At 42.5% G+C, this 14,814-nt stretch overlaps 1 protein-coding gene across 1 annotated transcript in view; it reads left to right on the top strand.

The window, feature by feature from the left end:
- The window catches only part of LOC147596714 (ATP-dependent chromatin remodeler CHD1-like), an 84,535-nt gene that overhangs the window by 58,156 nt on the left and 11,565 nt on the right, over window positions 1–14,814 (top strand). Inside the window, exons 19-28 of the mRNA XM_086769619.1 lie at window positions 2,941–3,089; window positions 3,362–3,458; window positions 3,549–3,644; window positions 4,740–4,916; window positions 5,131–5,291; window positions 8,231–8,272; window positions 9,987–10,117; window positions 10,553–10,691; window positions 11,407–11,557; window positions 12,565–12,687. Of these exons, the coding sequence (XP_086625745.1) occupies window positions 2,941–3,089; window positions 3,362–3,458; window positions 3,549–3,644; window positions 4,740–4,916; window positions 5,131–5,291; window positions 8,231–8,272; window positions 9,987–10,117; window positions 10,553–10,691; window positions 11,407–11,557; window positions 12,565–12,687 (1,266 nt within the window). The remainder of the gene's footprint in view (window positions 1–2,940; window positions 3,090–3,361; window positions 3,459–3,548; window positions 3,645–4,739; window positions 4,917–5,130; window positions 5,292–8,230; window positions 8,273–9,986; window positions 10,118–10,552; window positions 10,692–11,406; window positions 11,558–12,564; window positions 12,688–14,814) is intronic.

Raw genomic sequence — 14,814 nt, 5'->3', positions numbered from 1 at the left:
TCTGACACACCTTCCTCTTCAGGGGAAGGACTTCTCACACTCTTCCCTTGCTCCAGCGTGGAGTCCCTCCCATGGAAGACAGTTCTTCATGAACTGCTCCAGCGTGGGTCCTTTTCCATGGGGTGCAGTCCTTCAGGAATAGGCTGCTCCAGCATGGGTCCCTGTTGTGGTTTAGCCCTGGTCACCACACAGTTTCTCGCTCACCCTCCCCCTCCCCAGCGGGACGGGGGAGAGAATTGGGAAGGAAGGAAAACTCGTGGGTTGAGATGAAGACAGTTTACTGGAATAGCAAAGGAAAACTGCAATAATAACAGAATATAAGGATACTAAAATATACAAAATGAACAATGCAGGATTTCTCACCACCCGATGTCCCAATGACCGATACAGCCCATCCCGAGCAGCGATCACGGAAAAGAAACCCAGCAGCAAGCAAAGGAGCGAAAGGGAGCCAGTAAGGTAGAGAGAGTGATGCCAGCGAGAGAGAAAGAGAGAAAAAGATGAGATGGAGAAATGGAAGGCGGATACTCCCCCACCACGGGCAACCCCCGCTTATATACTGAGCGTGACGTTTATGGCATGGAACACTCACTCTGGCCAGTTTGGGTCAATTGTTCTGTCTGCCTCTCTCCCAGCTTCCTGCATCTGCACATTAGCGAGACTTGGAAAGCAGGACGGTGTCCTTGGTCTCATTCACAACAACTCCTATCATCAGGGTGTTTATCAACATTCTTCACACCCGAAATCCGAAACACACCAGCTACTGAGAGGAGAATTAACTCCATGCCTGCCGAAACCAGGACAGTCCCCCACGGGGTCACAAGTCCTGCCAGCACACCTGCTTCAGCATGGGCTCCTCTCTTCATGGATCCACATGTCCTGTCAGGAGCTTGCTCCAGCGCGGGCCTTCCACAGGCTCCCAGCCTCCTTCTGGCACATCCGCCTACCCCGGCGTGGGGTCCTCCATGGGCTGCAGGGGATTCTCTGCTCCAGTGCTGGGAGCACCTCCTCCCCCTCCTTCTTTACTGACCTTGGTGTCTGCAGAGTTGTTTCTCTCACATGTTCTCACTCCTCTCTCCACTGCTGTTTTCATAGTAGTTTTTCCCCCTTCTTAAATGTGTTATCACAGAGGCACCACTGTCACTGATTGACTTGGCCTTGGACAACGGCAGGTCCATCTGTCTTGGAGCCGACTAGCAGTAGCTCTATTGAGAATCATAGAATCATAGAATCGTTTGGGTTGGAAGGGACCTTTAAAGGCCATCCAGTCCAAGCCCCCTGCAAGGAGCAGGGACATCTCCAACCAGATCAGGTTGCTCAGAGCCCCGTCCAACCTGGCCTTGAACGTTTCCAGGGATGGGGCATCCACCACCTCTCTGGGCAACCTGGGCCAGGGTTCCACCACCCTCAGTGTAAAACATTTTTTCCTGATGTCTACTCTGAATCTACCTCCCTCTATTTTGAAACCATTACCCCTGTCCTTTCACAACAGGCCCTACTGAACAGTTTCGCCCCATCTTTCCTGTAGGTCCCCTCGAGGTACTGGAAGGCCGCTCTAAGGTCTCCCTGGAGCCTCCTCTTCTCCAGGCTGAACAGCCCCAACTCTCTCAGCCTGTCCTCACAGGAGAGGTGCTCCAGCCCTCTGATCATCTTTGTGGCCTCCTCTGGACTTGCTCCAACAGTCCCACATCCTTCTGATGTTGGGGGCTCCAGAGCTGGACACAGTACTCCAGGTGGGGTCTCACCAGGGCAGAGTAGAGGGGCAGAATCACCTCCCTCGACCTGCTGGCCACTCTCCTCTTGATGCAGCCCAGGATGGGGTTGGCCTTCTGGGCTGCGAGCACGCATTGTCAGCTCATGTTGAGCTTCTCATCAATCAACACCCCCAAGACCTTCTCCTCAGGGCTGCTCTTGGTCCATTCTCTGCCCAGCCTGTGTTTGTGCCTGGGATTGCCACAACCCACATGCAGGACCTTGCATTTGGCCTGGTTGAACTTCATGAGGTTGGCATGGACCCACCTCTCCAGCCTGTCCAGGTCCCTCTGGATGGCATCCCTCCCCTCCAGCCTGTCGATGGCACCACGCAGCTTGGTGTTGTTGGCGAACTTGCTGAGGGTGCACTCTATCCCACTGTCCATGTCACCGACAAAGATGTTGAACAGGGCTGGGCCCAACACGGACCCCCTGAGGAAGGCCACTCGTGACCGGTCTCCACCTGGACACTGAGCCGTTGACCACCACTCTCTGAGTGCGGCCATCCAGCCAATTCCTTATCCACCGAGTGGTCCGTCCATCAAAGCCATGCCTCTCCAGTTATAGGAAAATAGGGGATATATATGGGAGGCTTCTATCAGCTTCTCACAGAAGCCACCCTCATAGCCCCCCTGCTACCAAAACCTTGCCACGCAAACCCAGTACAGCCTTTTTAAAAAAATATTTTGAAATCTCCCTATATTGAGAGATTTCACAGCAGCCATAGTATATGTATGAGTGGGGAGAAGAGTTGTGAAGTTGTCCCACGTTCATTGGCGTCATGTCATTTTAGAAAGTAACTGCTGTACTTCAGGCGTATCCGTTTTACTTGAAGTTAAGTACTTCGTAGTTCTCCTTGCATCTCTTTCTTGCAGAAGACTTCAAGTCATAATCAGATATAACAGTTTTCCTTGTGGCCATGCTTGTGCTAAATCACGGCAGTTTAGAGAAGAGAGGTCTAAGGATTTATTTGTTTTATTTTTTAAAATAGTTTATATAGAGACTATGGTAACATGATTGACTGATTTAATATATGAAATACTAGTTCTATAAGATTTAGAGTGTTTGTAATCACAACTAACATTTCTCCCTGTTGTTACTCAAGGGTTTTTTGTTAACTTCATCTGAATATTGTTTTCATGTGTAATTTGTGAACATGTATATAAACCTTTTTTATAATATGCATAGGTTAATATTTATCGGTTAGTCACAAAAGGATCAGTAGAAGAAGATATTCTTGAAAGAGCCAAGAAAAAGATGGTGTTAGATCACTTAGTAATTCAGAGAATGGACACTACAGGGAAAACTGTACTACATACAGGCTCTACTCCTTCCAGGTATATTTTTTTATTCTTTCATATTAACTTATGCTTAAGTATACTTGACTATTTGAGTAAAAATACAAGTCATTTCACTTGGTTAATAAAAGGCAAAAATATGTGGTAAGGAGTTATATAAGTAAAGACTGCAAAGTATATTGTCTTTGTACTGTTTTTTACATATTAAATATAGCTTTTGAAGTCAAAAGGAAGTTTGATTGATTCATGCTTATAGTAATTTGAAAAAATTCACTAAGATAAAGTGTTTATCTAAACTTTCTGTATTTCAGCTCAGCACCTTTTAATAAGGAAGAGTTATCAGCAATTTTGAAGTTCGGTGCTGAGGAGCTTTTTAAAGAACCTGAAGGAGAAGAAGAGGAGCCTCAGGTAAATGGAATAGCACATCTACACTTGATGAACAGAGAAACTAAAAATACATATGAATTATTTTGTTGTAAAGAGAAACTTCTGTTTCAGGAAATGGATATAGATGAAATCCTGAAGAGGGCTGAAACAAGAGAAAATGAGCCAGGCCCACTAACTGTAGGAGATGAGTTGCTTTCACAGTTCAAGGTATTGCTCTGTTCCCTCCCTCTTCCCTTAATTATACTTTCCCCTGTAAAGACTATTTTTTCTTCTTCTTTTGTGCACCTGTTCTTCTTTTCTTCAGTCTTATGAAACAGGTGCAACACTAATTCAACTCTTTGACATAGAATGCCTTTTCACCTATACAGTGTAATTACTGCCAGTGCAAACAAGGCCAGGTTGGATGAGGCTCTGAGCAACCTGATCTAGTGAGGGATGTCCCTGCTCCTTGCAGGGGGGTTGGACTAGATGACCTTTGAAGGTCCCTTCCAACCCTAACCATTCTATGATTCTATGAAACATTTAAAAATACATAATGTATTTTGCTAACAAAATAAGAAAGAGATTTACAAATACATTAGTATTTGATTTAATTATTAGAATACTGGGGAGAGCTGTTTTTCATTTAATGCTTTATGCTGTTAAGCACCTGTGGTACTTCTGAAAATGGAGAACAAAGTTTGGATTTCTTAATTGATGACTTTTAGAAATCCCTTCAGCCCCCATGTAAACATGAATGCCAGATATGCTTAACTGGATAACATTTAAAATATTAAGTGGGTCCAAATTGTGTGTGGTGGGTTGGGTTTTTTTGTGGATCTTTTTGTTGTTTTTGTTTAGGTTTGATGTGTGTGCTGTGGTTTTGCTTTTTTTTTTTTTTGTTTAAAGCAGGGCAGAACATTTTTAGAACAATAGAGTACTAAATCACTTTCCTGCTAATCATTCATTTGCAACATATTGTGATTTCTACAGTTTATTAATGTTTGGTTAGATCTACATTATTATAGTTTCATATTAACTCGGGCATTCAGTTAGACTTGCTTTCTGCTTTGAAGGAAATTAAACAACAATCACAGCTATTGAGGAGGCATTTCATAGTGTTTCTATATAACTCAACTTGTAAAAGAAGAAAAAAATTATCATCTTTATATTCAGCCATGTTGCACGGAGTGTGTGTGTGTATATAAATAAATTAAATGTGCCGCTCTGAACTAAGTTTTCCTAAAATATTAATTACTGACTCTTTGTTTAAATAAAATAATGTATTGATTTGGTGAAAATACTTATGTTCCAATACATAAGGTGGCTAACTTTTCCAATATGGATGAAGATGACATTGAGTTGGAACCAGAACAAAATTTAAGAAACTGGGAAGAAATCATTCCAGAAGTCCAGCGGCGACGAATAGAAGAGGAGGAGAGACAAAAAGAGCTTGAAGAAATATATATGCTCCCAAGGATGAGAAACTGTGCAAAACAGGTATCTCTGGATTTTGACCAACTAACTCTCATTTTAATTTTTTTGTTGTTGTTTTTTGTTTGTTTTTTCATTGCTGTTGTTTTGACTTGTACTATTGGAGTTGGGTGATTTTCACGTGTGGCGCGCCTCCCTCCCCCATTTTTGACAGGCTAGATGACACGTTAATAAAATGTTTTAGTCACGTAGCTTTGAACTACTTAATCTGAAATTCCAGATCAGCTTTAATGGAAGTGAAGGGAAACGCAGTAGGAGCAGAAGATATTCTGGATCTGATAGTGACTCCATCTCAGAAAGAAAACGACCAAAAAAACGTGGACGACCACGAACTATTCCTCGAGAAAATATTAAAGGATTTAGCGATGCAGAGATTAGGCGGTAAGATGGGGGGGGGGGGCATGTATTTTTAAAGGGACAAAACATATGGTTTTATCATTTTAGAGTTTGAAAATATGGAAAACAGTCTATTTTTCCTGAATTTGTTGAAATTTTTTTTATTCTATGCATTTAAGACTTTACTCTGTGTAGTTTGGAGTGCTGACATAAGGAACTGTTATGTCCAGAATTTGAACCTATTTTGGTGAGGCATAACTTTGGGTTCAAAAAATGTTCTCAATTGTTTTACAATCTTTTAATTATTCTTCCTGCATCCTCTGAAGACAGTGATTTCAAAAATTAGTTTCTAAAATGGGTGAGCTTTTTTTTTTTTGACTCCACAAAAAAAATATTCTACTTCCCATAATTTAACCTAAAAACAGTAGGTGAAGAAATGATACGTGCATTTTTGTGAAAATGCCTACAAAAGGTTCTATGAGTTTTGTTTTGTTTTAAATTCCTTGCCATTGTAATTGAATGAATGTTATATGGTTTGTTTTAAAACTAAAAAAAAAAAGAAAAATACAAAATCAATTCTGATAAGTTGTTCTGGTTTAACCTCGGTAGGCAGCTAAGCATCACACAGCTGCTCACTCAATCTCCCCCAGTGGGATGGGGGAGAGAATCAGAAGGGTAAAAGTGAGAAGTTGTGAGTTGAGATAAAGGCAGTTTAATAGGGAAAGCAACAGCTGTCTGTGCAAGTAAAGCAAAACAAGGAATCCATTCACAAGTTCCCATCAGCAGGCAGGTGTTCAACCATCTCCAGGAAAGCAGGGCTCCATCACACGTAACAGTGACTTGGGAAGGCAAACGCCATTCACTCCGAACATCTCCCCCTTCCCTCTTCTTTCCCTGAGCTTTTATTGCTGAGCACGATGTCATATGGTGAGGAATATCCCTTGGTCAGTTGGGGTCAGCTGTCCCAGCTGTGTCCCCTCCCAGCTCCTTGTGCACCCCCAGCCTCCTCGCTGGCGGGGCGGGGTCAGGAGCAGAAGAGGCCTTGACTCTGTGCAAGCACTGCTCAGCAATAGCTAAAACATCCCTGTGTTATCAACACTTCTTTGGTCCCCCACAACATCCTTCTCTCTAAATTGGAGAGATATGGATTCAATGGATGGACTGTTTGGTGGATGAGGAATTGGTTGAATGGTGGCATCCAGAGGGTAGTGGTCAACGATTCAATGTCCAGATGGAGGTTGGTGACAAGTTGTGTCCCTCAAGGGTCCATACTGGGACCAGTACTGTTTTACATCTTCATCAATGACATGGACAGTGTGATCGAGTGCACCCTCAGCAAGTCTGCAGGCATCACCAAGCTGAGTGGTGCGGTTGATACGCTAGAGGGAATGGATGCCATCCAGAGGGACCTGGACAAGCTTGAGAAGTGGGCCCATGTGAACCTCATGAGGTTCAATAAGACCAAGTGCAAGGTCCTGCACATGGGCCAGGGCAACCTCTGATATCACTACAGGCTGGGGATGAAGGCATTGAGAGCAGCCCTGAGGAGAAGGACTTGGGGGTACTGGTGGATGAAAAGCTGGACATGAGCCAGCAATGTGCACTCACAGCCCAGAATGCCAATTGTATCCTGGGCTGCATCGAAAGGAGCGTGGGATTCTGCCCGTCTACTCTGCTCTGCTGAGACCCCACCTGGAGCTCTGTGTCCAGCTCTGGAGCCCCCAACATCAGAAGGACATGGACCAGTTGGAGAGGGTCCAGAGGAGGCCACGAAGATGATCAGAGGGCTGGAGCACCTCTCCTACGAGGACAGGCTGACAGAGCTGGGGCTGTTCAGCCTGGAGAAGAGGAGGCTCTGGGGAGACCTTAGAGCGGCCTTCCAGTACCTCAAGGGGGCCTACAGGAAAGATGGGGAAAGACTTTTTAACAGGGCCTGTAACAACAGGACAAGGGGTAATGGTTTTAAACTAAAAGAGGGTAGACTTAGACTTGATATAAGAAGGAATTTTTTACACTGAGGGTGGTGGAACCCTGGCCCAGGTTGCCCAGAGAGGTGGTGGATGCCCCATCCCTGGAAACCTTCAAGGCCAGGTTGGACGGGGCTCTGAGCAACCTGATCTGGTTGGAGATGTCCCTGCTCCTTGCAGGGGGCTTGGACTGGATGGCCTTTAAAGGTCCCTTCCAACCCAAACTGTTCTATGATTCTATGAACACTGTTTTGGTCACAAATTCAAAACCTACTAGCAGGTATGGTGCTCTGAAGAAAATGAACTTTATCTCAGCAAAAATCAGTACATAAGTGAATCTGTACAGCTGATCTCATCAATATTTGGTGCTAAAAATATTTCTTTGGTAGAAGAAGAATAAATTGTTTTGCTTTGATTTGTTTGTGAAATGCTACTTTGCTTCTTTAATCTAAATATTCATGTTTCTCTAAAATACTGTAAAGCTCATGAAATATTTTTGTTTATATAAATAACAAATTGTTTCCTTTTCATTTCATCTAACAATAGTGATTTGGTACTTTTGCCAGGGGTATTCTTGTGCTTACATTCCTTTATCTTTCATGTTATGTTTTCCTAAGTCTTAAAATCACCTTAAAATTGCAGCTAGCTTCTCTTTATTATGAGAGGCCTAACATAATGTCTGATTCTCTATTTACTATAAATCTACATTTTTTTATAATTCATCACATTGATGAATCCTTTGTCTTGTGAAACTAATTAAATTGTATAATTCAACACATCACATTATTTTAAAAATTAAATTGTATATTCTTTTGTTTTATTTACATCCGTTATTAAACTAAATAGACCTCTGGCTTTAAATGTGGGTTATCTTGATATACTAAGCTGTCCTAGTCTCTAGTTCTTATTTTCTTTGCATTATATGCAAAGCCTTGTTCTAAAACTTTACAAATACATTTTTAAAGCCAATGTAGTTAAGGATACATTTTTAACTGCACAATTGTTTTCTGCTACTAGGTTTATCAAGAGTTACAAGAAATTTGGTGGCCCACTTGAAAGGTAAATTTATTTGATTATATTTGTATAGCAATTTGGAACCTTGTTTTCATTAAAATTAGAACAATACACCAAAATAGAGTGCCTAATCTTTTGCCTTGACTGTAACATGAATTTAAATGTGTTTTTTTTTTCCTTTCTTCATATATGGTATGTATGTAGACAGCCAGGACAACAGACCTTTCAATCTTGCAAGACTGCTTGTTTTTCTTTATACTTTACTTACTGTCTTGTTTCATTTGCATTAGTGACAATCATTCAGTTTTATTGTTTGATAGAGTAGATAAAGCCATAGGCTTTCAACAGTCTAACTGCCAATTTTGCATTTTTCTCATTGTCAGTTCTTATTTTAAGCTTTCTGTATTACTCTGTATTTTGTGAATAATTTCCCACCTTCATTTTTTTAATAGTATTTATAGTCTATATGATCTTATTATATATAATAGTTCTTTTTCTATTTGAAAGAATGTGTAGTAATGTGTAGTAATCTAACTCAAAACTGTATAGTTAGGGTCCTTTGCAGTTCCTGTTGTATTGACCTCTATGTGAAACACCCTTTTTCATAGTTTCTGTATTCTTTTCTAGAGCTGCTTTTAACTGCATGGATCAAAACTGTACACAGCATAGCAAGTGTGGGTGAATGATAACTTACATGATCACTTCTCTAGTTTCAAAATCTGAAGGAGTCATTCATAATACTCAAGTTTTAGAGCTGTAAAAACATAGAACCATAGAAAGAGTGAGCAAAGCAAGAGTAATTATCTCTTGACTGTAAAGCCAAAGCTTAGCTTGAAGGGCTACATCCAGCTCTGGAGGTTTGTTTTCTTTACAGTTGTTTAGAAGTGTGAAAGGCATACCATAAAAGTACTCAAAACCATGATTGAGAGGATGGTGACAATGGTCACTGAAGGATTCACAGTTTACACCTTGATGCCACTTTCCTGAAGGTTTTAAACCGTGAAAGAAATTAGAATATTAAGGCAGACAACTCAAAAGGACCCCAAGGTAGGATTGTCAGCATCTGTTTGGGAATTCGGTGAGTCATTCCGTTTTTCAACAGAGTATCTACACGTTCTCCTCATGCACAAGGATGCTAGGTGAAACCAGTACCTGATCCAGGTGAATGTCATACCATAATAGGCAATCCCCAAATGGACATGGGATAAACAGAGAAATTTGCAAGATGCTCAGCTACTCAGCTAAGGGTCACATAAGGACGAGATTTCATTACCTTTCAATGAGGATCAGGGAATTAAGGTACTCTAACTCACTAGCTGTTTGAATACATCCCCTTCCTAACTTTCAATTGTTTACTTGCAACTTCATTTTAACATAATGTTACAAATTTACTGCAAGATCCAGTAAACTTTTGGCCAGTGTTAACAGATATCTTGATCACCAAACTTGGGAAGATGATTTCTCAGGCACATTCCGACTCCATATGAAAAGGAGAAAAGGCTGTAAACCAACATTTCACTCTATCCCTGCCTAAAATAGAGCAAGTAGACAGAAGCTGTTGTCTGCTTAGAAAATATGCTGGATCAAAGGACTCTGAGGTTTGCTGGGTTATGCGATTGCCAAGTAATTACGAACTCAGCCAGGAAGACTACAGTTCATTAGCTCATGATTTAATGCAGCCACATCTATTTCCAACACTTGGAGATGACAATGAATTTGTCACAGCTGGCCAAAACAAAACATATTTATTTTCTTACAGGTTAGATGCTATAGCTAGAGATGCTGAGCTAGTTGATAAATCTGAGACGGACCTTAGACGTCTGGGAGAACTTGTACATAATGGATGCATTAAGGCTTTAAAGGACAATTCCTTTGGACAAGAAAGAGCAGGTAAAGTGTGTTTGGGGGAAGGGGAGAGGAATAAAAAGTATCAAGAGGTCTGAATAATTCTTGCACTCTGATTATAACAAAACAATTGTGTTAGGGGAAAACATTAACAAAATGTTAGCATGCTAGGTGATTTAGAAAAAAGGATTATAGCAAGACGACTTTTGGGGTTTGGGTTTTTCCCTCTTTCCCTGAGTGAGATGTTGCAGTAGAATGCAGCATGTTTTTGCTTTACTGTGAAATTTAAAATTAATCTGCTATTATTATCTGGAAGACCTTGAGATTCTGGATCTTAATTAAAGCGTTTGGTTAAGAAAAAGTCATTTGCTATAATTGAGTGTCTGATGCTATAGCATCAAACTTTCTTTTTTTTTAATGTTTGTCTATAAGATACACATAAAGGCTAAATACTTTAATAATTTGGTTCTTTATTTTAAGGAGGTAGACTTGGGAAAGTTAAAGGCCCAACATTCCGAATATCAGGAGTGCAGGTGAATGCAAAGCTAGTCATCTCTCATGAAGAAGAGTTGGCACCATTGCACAAATCCATTCCTTCAGATCCAGAAGAAAGAAAAAGGTATTTTTTCTTTTCCTAAAGGAAGCCATAATGTAGAAACTATTCAAGGCTTTTATGCATATATTTAAGCAATCCAGACTCTAAGCACACTGGGACACCAGTGTTACTCTGTTCCCTCTAAGAACTGGCAGCAGAAATCTGCTCCATATCCTTTCTGTATTCTTTCTTCCCTTTCCTTGGAAGCCAGTATTTGCTTTGGCTTCTGAACTGTATTCATTGGGGACTGGATTCAGTTACTCTTAATTATTCCAGACTAGAAATTAGGCTTGTTGAGGAGCTGCTTTCTGTCACCTCTGCCTGAGAGAAAGCAATATTTGTCAAAGTGGAACTGATGGTAATTGTTGGTAGCTGTTTAGCCCTCTGAACTTTTTAGCTTGCTACCTTGTGTATCATAGTCCCTAGACTATCTGCTTATTCAGTTAGCAGTTACACTTGAGTAATATTTTAACCTTATCTTCATGGTTAGCCAGTTCTGACTCAATCCACGGCTACAGATAGATGTCTGTTGTTCTTTATATCTTAATCTTGATCTACTTTAAAACATGTTTTGGTACTGATTTCAATAAATATTTTATAGAAATTGTAAGAAAACCTGATAGATATCTGGATTATTTACCTAAATATACCAGGATCTTAGTGATGTGTGGCATGTTCCCCTCTCCCTTGCTAAGTTTGAGAAGATCATTTATTTATGTTTCTAATTTGTTTCTACTAGATATGTCATCCCATGCCACACCAAGGCAGCTCATTTTGATATAGATTGGGGTAAGGAAGATGATTCCAATCTGTTAATAGGTATCTATGAATATGGCTATGGCAGCTGGGAAATGATAAAAATGGATCCTGATCTCAGTTTGACACAGAAGGTATGTCATCTACAAAATTTCATCAAGGACTTTTTTTGTTTAGGTAATAAAGCTAATAAGAACAGTTACTGAAAGAGCTTATTTAATGATAACTGAAATTGCACAGAAGTTAGGTCAGTTGTACTCCTTTGTATCCTTCTGGTAAATTATTAGATTTCAAGATTTTTTGTATTCAATTGAAGTATGCTTTCTTAGAGTCTGTTATGTTTCTGTTTTTTTCTATGTATTTGGATCTCTGTCACTTGAATTCTTTCTCTTCCATCTTTTGCTTCCCTAGTTTACATGCTCTAGTTGTGTTAATTTTATTCTTGATCTTTTGGAGGGAAGGTTGTTTTGGGGTTTTGGTTTGTTTTTCCTATCCCTGGTTTCTTTGCTTGAAACTGTCTTTCATTCGCAACATGAGAATAACTATACTCGTCAGATTAGAAGTAGTGCAATGGCTGCTTAGAAGTAGTGAGAAACATTTAGGGAAAGACTAGAGTGAAGCAAACTCAATGACATTGCCAACAATCTGTAGCTTTGGGATTTGAGGAGCCAGAGTTGTATACAAATCTAATGATATCCTGCCCCTACATTAAATTAATTTGTTTATGAAACCACTCATTTATATTTTTGTCTTCTGAAATATCCTGTGGTAATGAGTTAATGCATTTAGAAGCACAAGGCAGAACTAGGAGATCCATGGATGACAGTGGTACAGGAGCTCTGAATTTTTTAGATAAAGTATGAGAGTGGAAACAGAAATCTGAGGCCAGTTTCTTGAGTTTACTGTAAACTTTGTTAGACCATTTCCAAGACTATATTAGTTGTATGTTTGGGAAAAAATAAAACGTTTAAGAAATTCTCCATTCCTTGAAGCATGCTGGCATATCGGTCAGGTATAGTTGGAGTGGATTGTTTTTTTACCTTTTTTTAATTCAGCTTTTTCTGTTCCCAGTGCTCCAGACTAGTAACTTCCTAATTTGATAATGTGTACTCGTAGCTGATACTACCATTGCTCTCCTCAGATTTTACCTGATGATCCAGATAAGAAACCCCAGGCCAAGCAGTTACAGACCCGTGCAGATTACCTCATTAAGTTATTGAATAAAGACCTTGCAAGAAAAGAAGCGCAAAGACTTACTGGTGCAGTAAGTAAAGCTTGATATTCAGTAGTGAGAAAACATGCGTTCCTCAGGGGTCCGTGTTGGACCTGGACATGTCGGCAACATGGACAGGGGGATAGAGTGCACCCTCAGCAAGTTCGCCGATGACACCAAGCTGTGTGGTGCCATCGACACGCTGGAGGGGAGGGATGCCATCCAGAGGGACCTGGACAGGCTGGAGAGGTGGGTCCATGCCACCCTCATGAAGTTCAACCAGGCCAAGTGCAAGGTCCTGCATGTGGGTTGTGGCAATCCCAGGCACAAACACAGGCTGGGCGGAGAATGGATCGAGACCAGCCCTGAGGAGAAGGTCTTGGGGGTGTTGGTTGATGAGAAGCTCAACATGAGCCGACAATGTGCGCTCGCAGCTCAGAAGGCCAACCGCATCCTGGGCTGCATCAAGAGGAGTGTGGCCAGCAGGTCGAGGGAGGTGATTCTGCCCCTCTACTCTGCTCTGGTGAGACCCCACCTGGAGCACTGTGTCCATCTCTGGAGCCCCCAACATCAGAAGGACATGGACCAGTTGGAGAGGGTCCAGAGGAGGCCACGAAGATGATCAGAGGGCTGGAGCACCTCTCCTGTGAGGACAGGCTGAGAGAGTTGGGGCTGTTCAGCCTGGAGAAGAGAAGGCTCTGGGGAGACCTTAGAGCGGCCTTCCAGTACCTCGAGGGGGCCTACAGGAAAGATGGGGAGAAACTGTTCAGTAGGGCCTGTTGTGAAAGGACAGGGGTAATGGTTTCAAAATAGAGGGAGGTAGATTCAGAATAGACATCAGGAAAAAATGTTTTACGCTGAGGGTGGTGGAACCCTGGCCCAGGTTGCCCAGAGAGGTGGTGGATGTCCCATCCCTGGAAACATTCAAGGCCAGGTTGGACGGGGCTCTGAGCAACCTGATCTGGTTGGAGATGTCCCTGCTCCTTGCAGGGGGGTTGGACTGGATGGCCTTTAAAGGTCCCTTCCAACCCAAACCATTCTGTGATTCTAACATAATGTGCTTATGGGCATGTCAGCAGATATTTGTTTTATTCTTAGTTCAACTCTTCTTTGCTTTGTCTAATATTTCTCTGTATTGCTAATGTCGTCATTTAGGCTTGCTCGGGACCAAGCTATGCAGTCTCTTGCTCACTCTCCCGCTATCCGAGGGAATTGGGAGAGATAATGTAAGAAAAAGGCTCGAGGTCTGAGATAAGGACAGGGAGAGATCCCTAAAGTTACTGTTACGGGCAAAACAGACTCGACCTGGGGAAAACTATTGCAATTTATTATCAATAAAACCAAAGCAGGATAATGAGAGAGGACAAAAACAACTTCCCCCCATCCCTTCCTCTTCCCAGGCTTATCTTGTTTTTGAATTATCTCTACCTTCTTTGCCCCCCTCCCCGAGCGGCACGGGGGGAAGAGGGAATGGGGGTTATGGTCAGTTCATCACACGTCGCTTTACGCTGCTCCTTCCTCCTCAGGGGAAGAACTCCTCACGTTCCTCTCCTGCTCCAACGTGGAGTCCCTCCCACGGGCTGCAGTCCTTGGGGAAACTGCTCCAGCGTGGGTCATTTCTTCCATGGGGTGCAGTCCCTCCAGAATAGGCTGCCCCAGCGTGGGCCCTCCATGGGCCGCAGCCTCCTTCAGGCATCTGCCTGCCCCGGCGCGGGGTCCTCCATGGGCTACAGGTGGATCTCTGCTCCTCTGTGGACGTCCATGGGCTGCAGGGGGACAGCCGGCCTCACCATGGGCTGCACCATGGGCTGCAGGGGAATCTTGGCCAGGAGCAGCATTACTCCTCCCCCTCCTTCTTCACTGACCTTGGCGTCTGCAGCCGTTCCTCTCACAAGAAATTCTTCACAACTGGCTCAGGCAGATGCCTCTCAGGTTCTCTTCACATCATCCATCTCATCTCCTCTCCACTTCTTGCAGCTGGGCTGGGCCGAGTCGGGCCCAGTCAGCCGCCCAGTGTGAGGCCGGAGGGTGAGGGCCGCAAGGCCCACAAGGCTCGCGCCTCCCCCTCTCTGCCCTCACTCAGCTTCTTCACATCTTCACTTCTTTTTTTTCCTCGTTTTCCCCTTCTTAAATACCTTATTGCAGAGGCGTTATCAGGAAACATTCTTCTACCAATTG

The sequence above is a fragment of the Chlamydotis macqueenii genome, chromosome W, assembly GCF_036417535.1.
Source record: "Chlamydotis macqueenii isolate bChlMac1 chromosome W, bChlMac1.mat, whole genome shotgun sequence".
NCBI classification, from domain to species: Eukaryota; Metazoa; Chordata; class Aves; order Otidiformes; family Otididae; genus Chlamydotis; species Chlamydotis macqueenii.
Note: the sequence above shows the minus strand (reverse complement) of the source record. Positions and strands in the feature narration are given on the sequence as shown.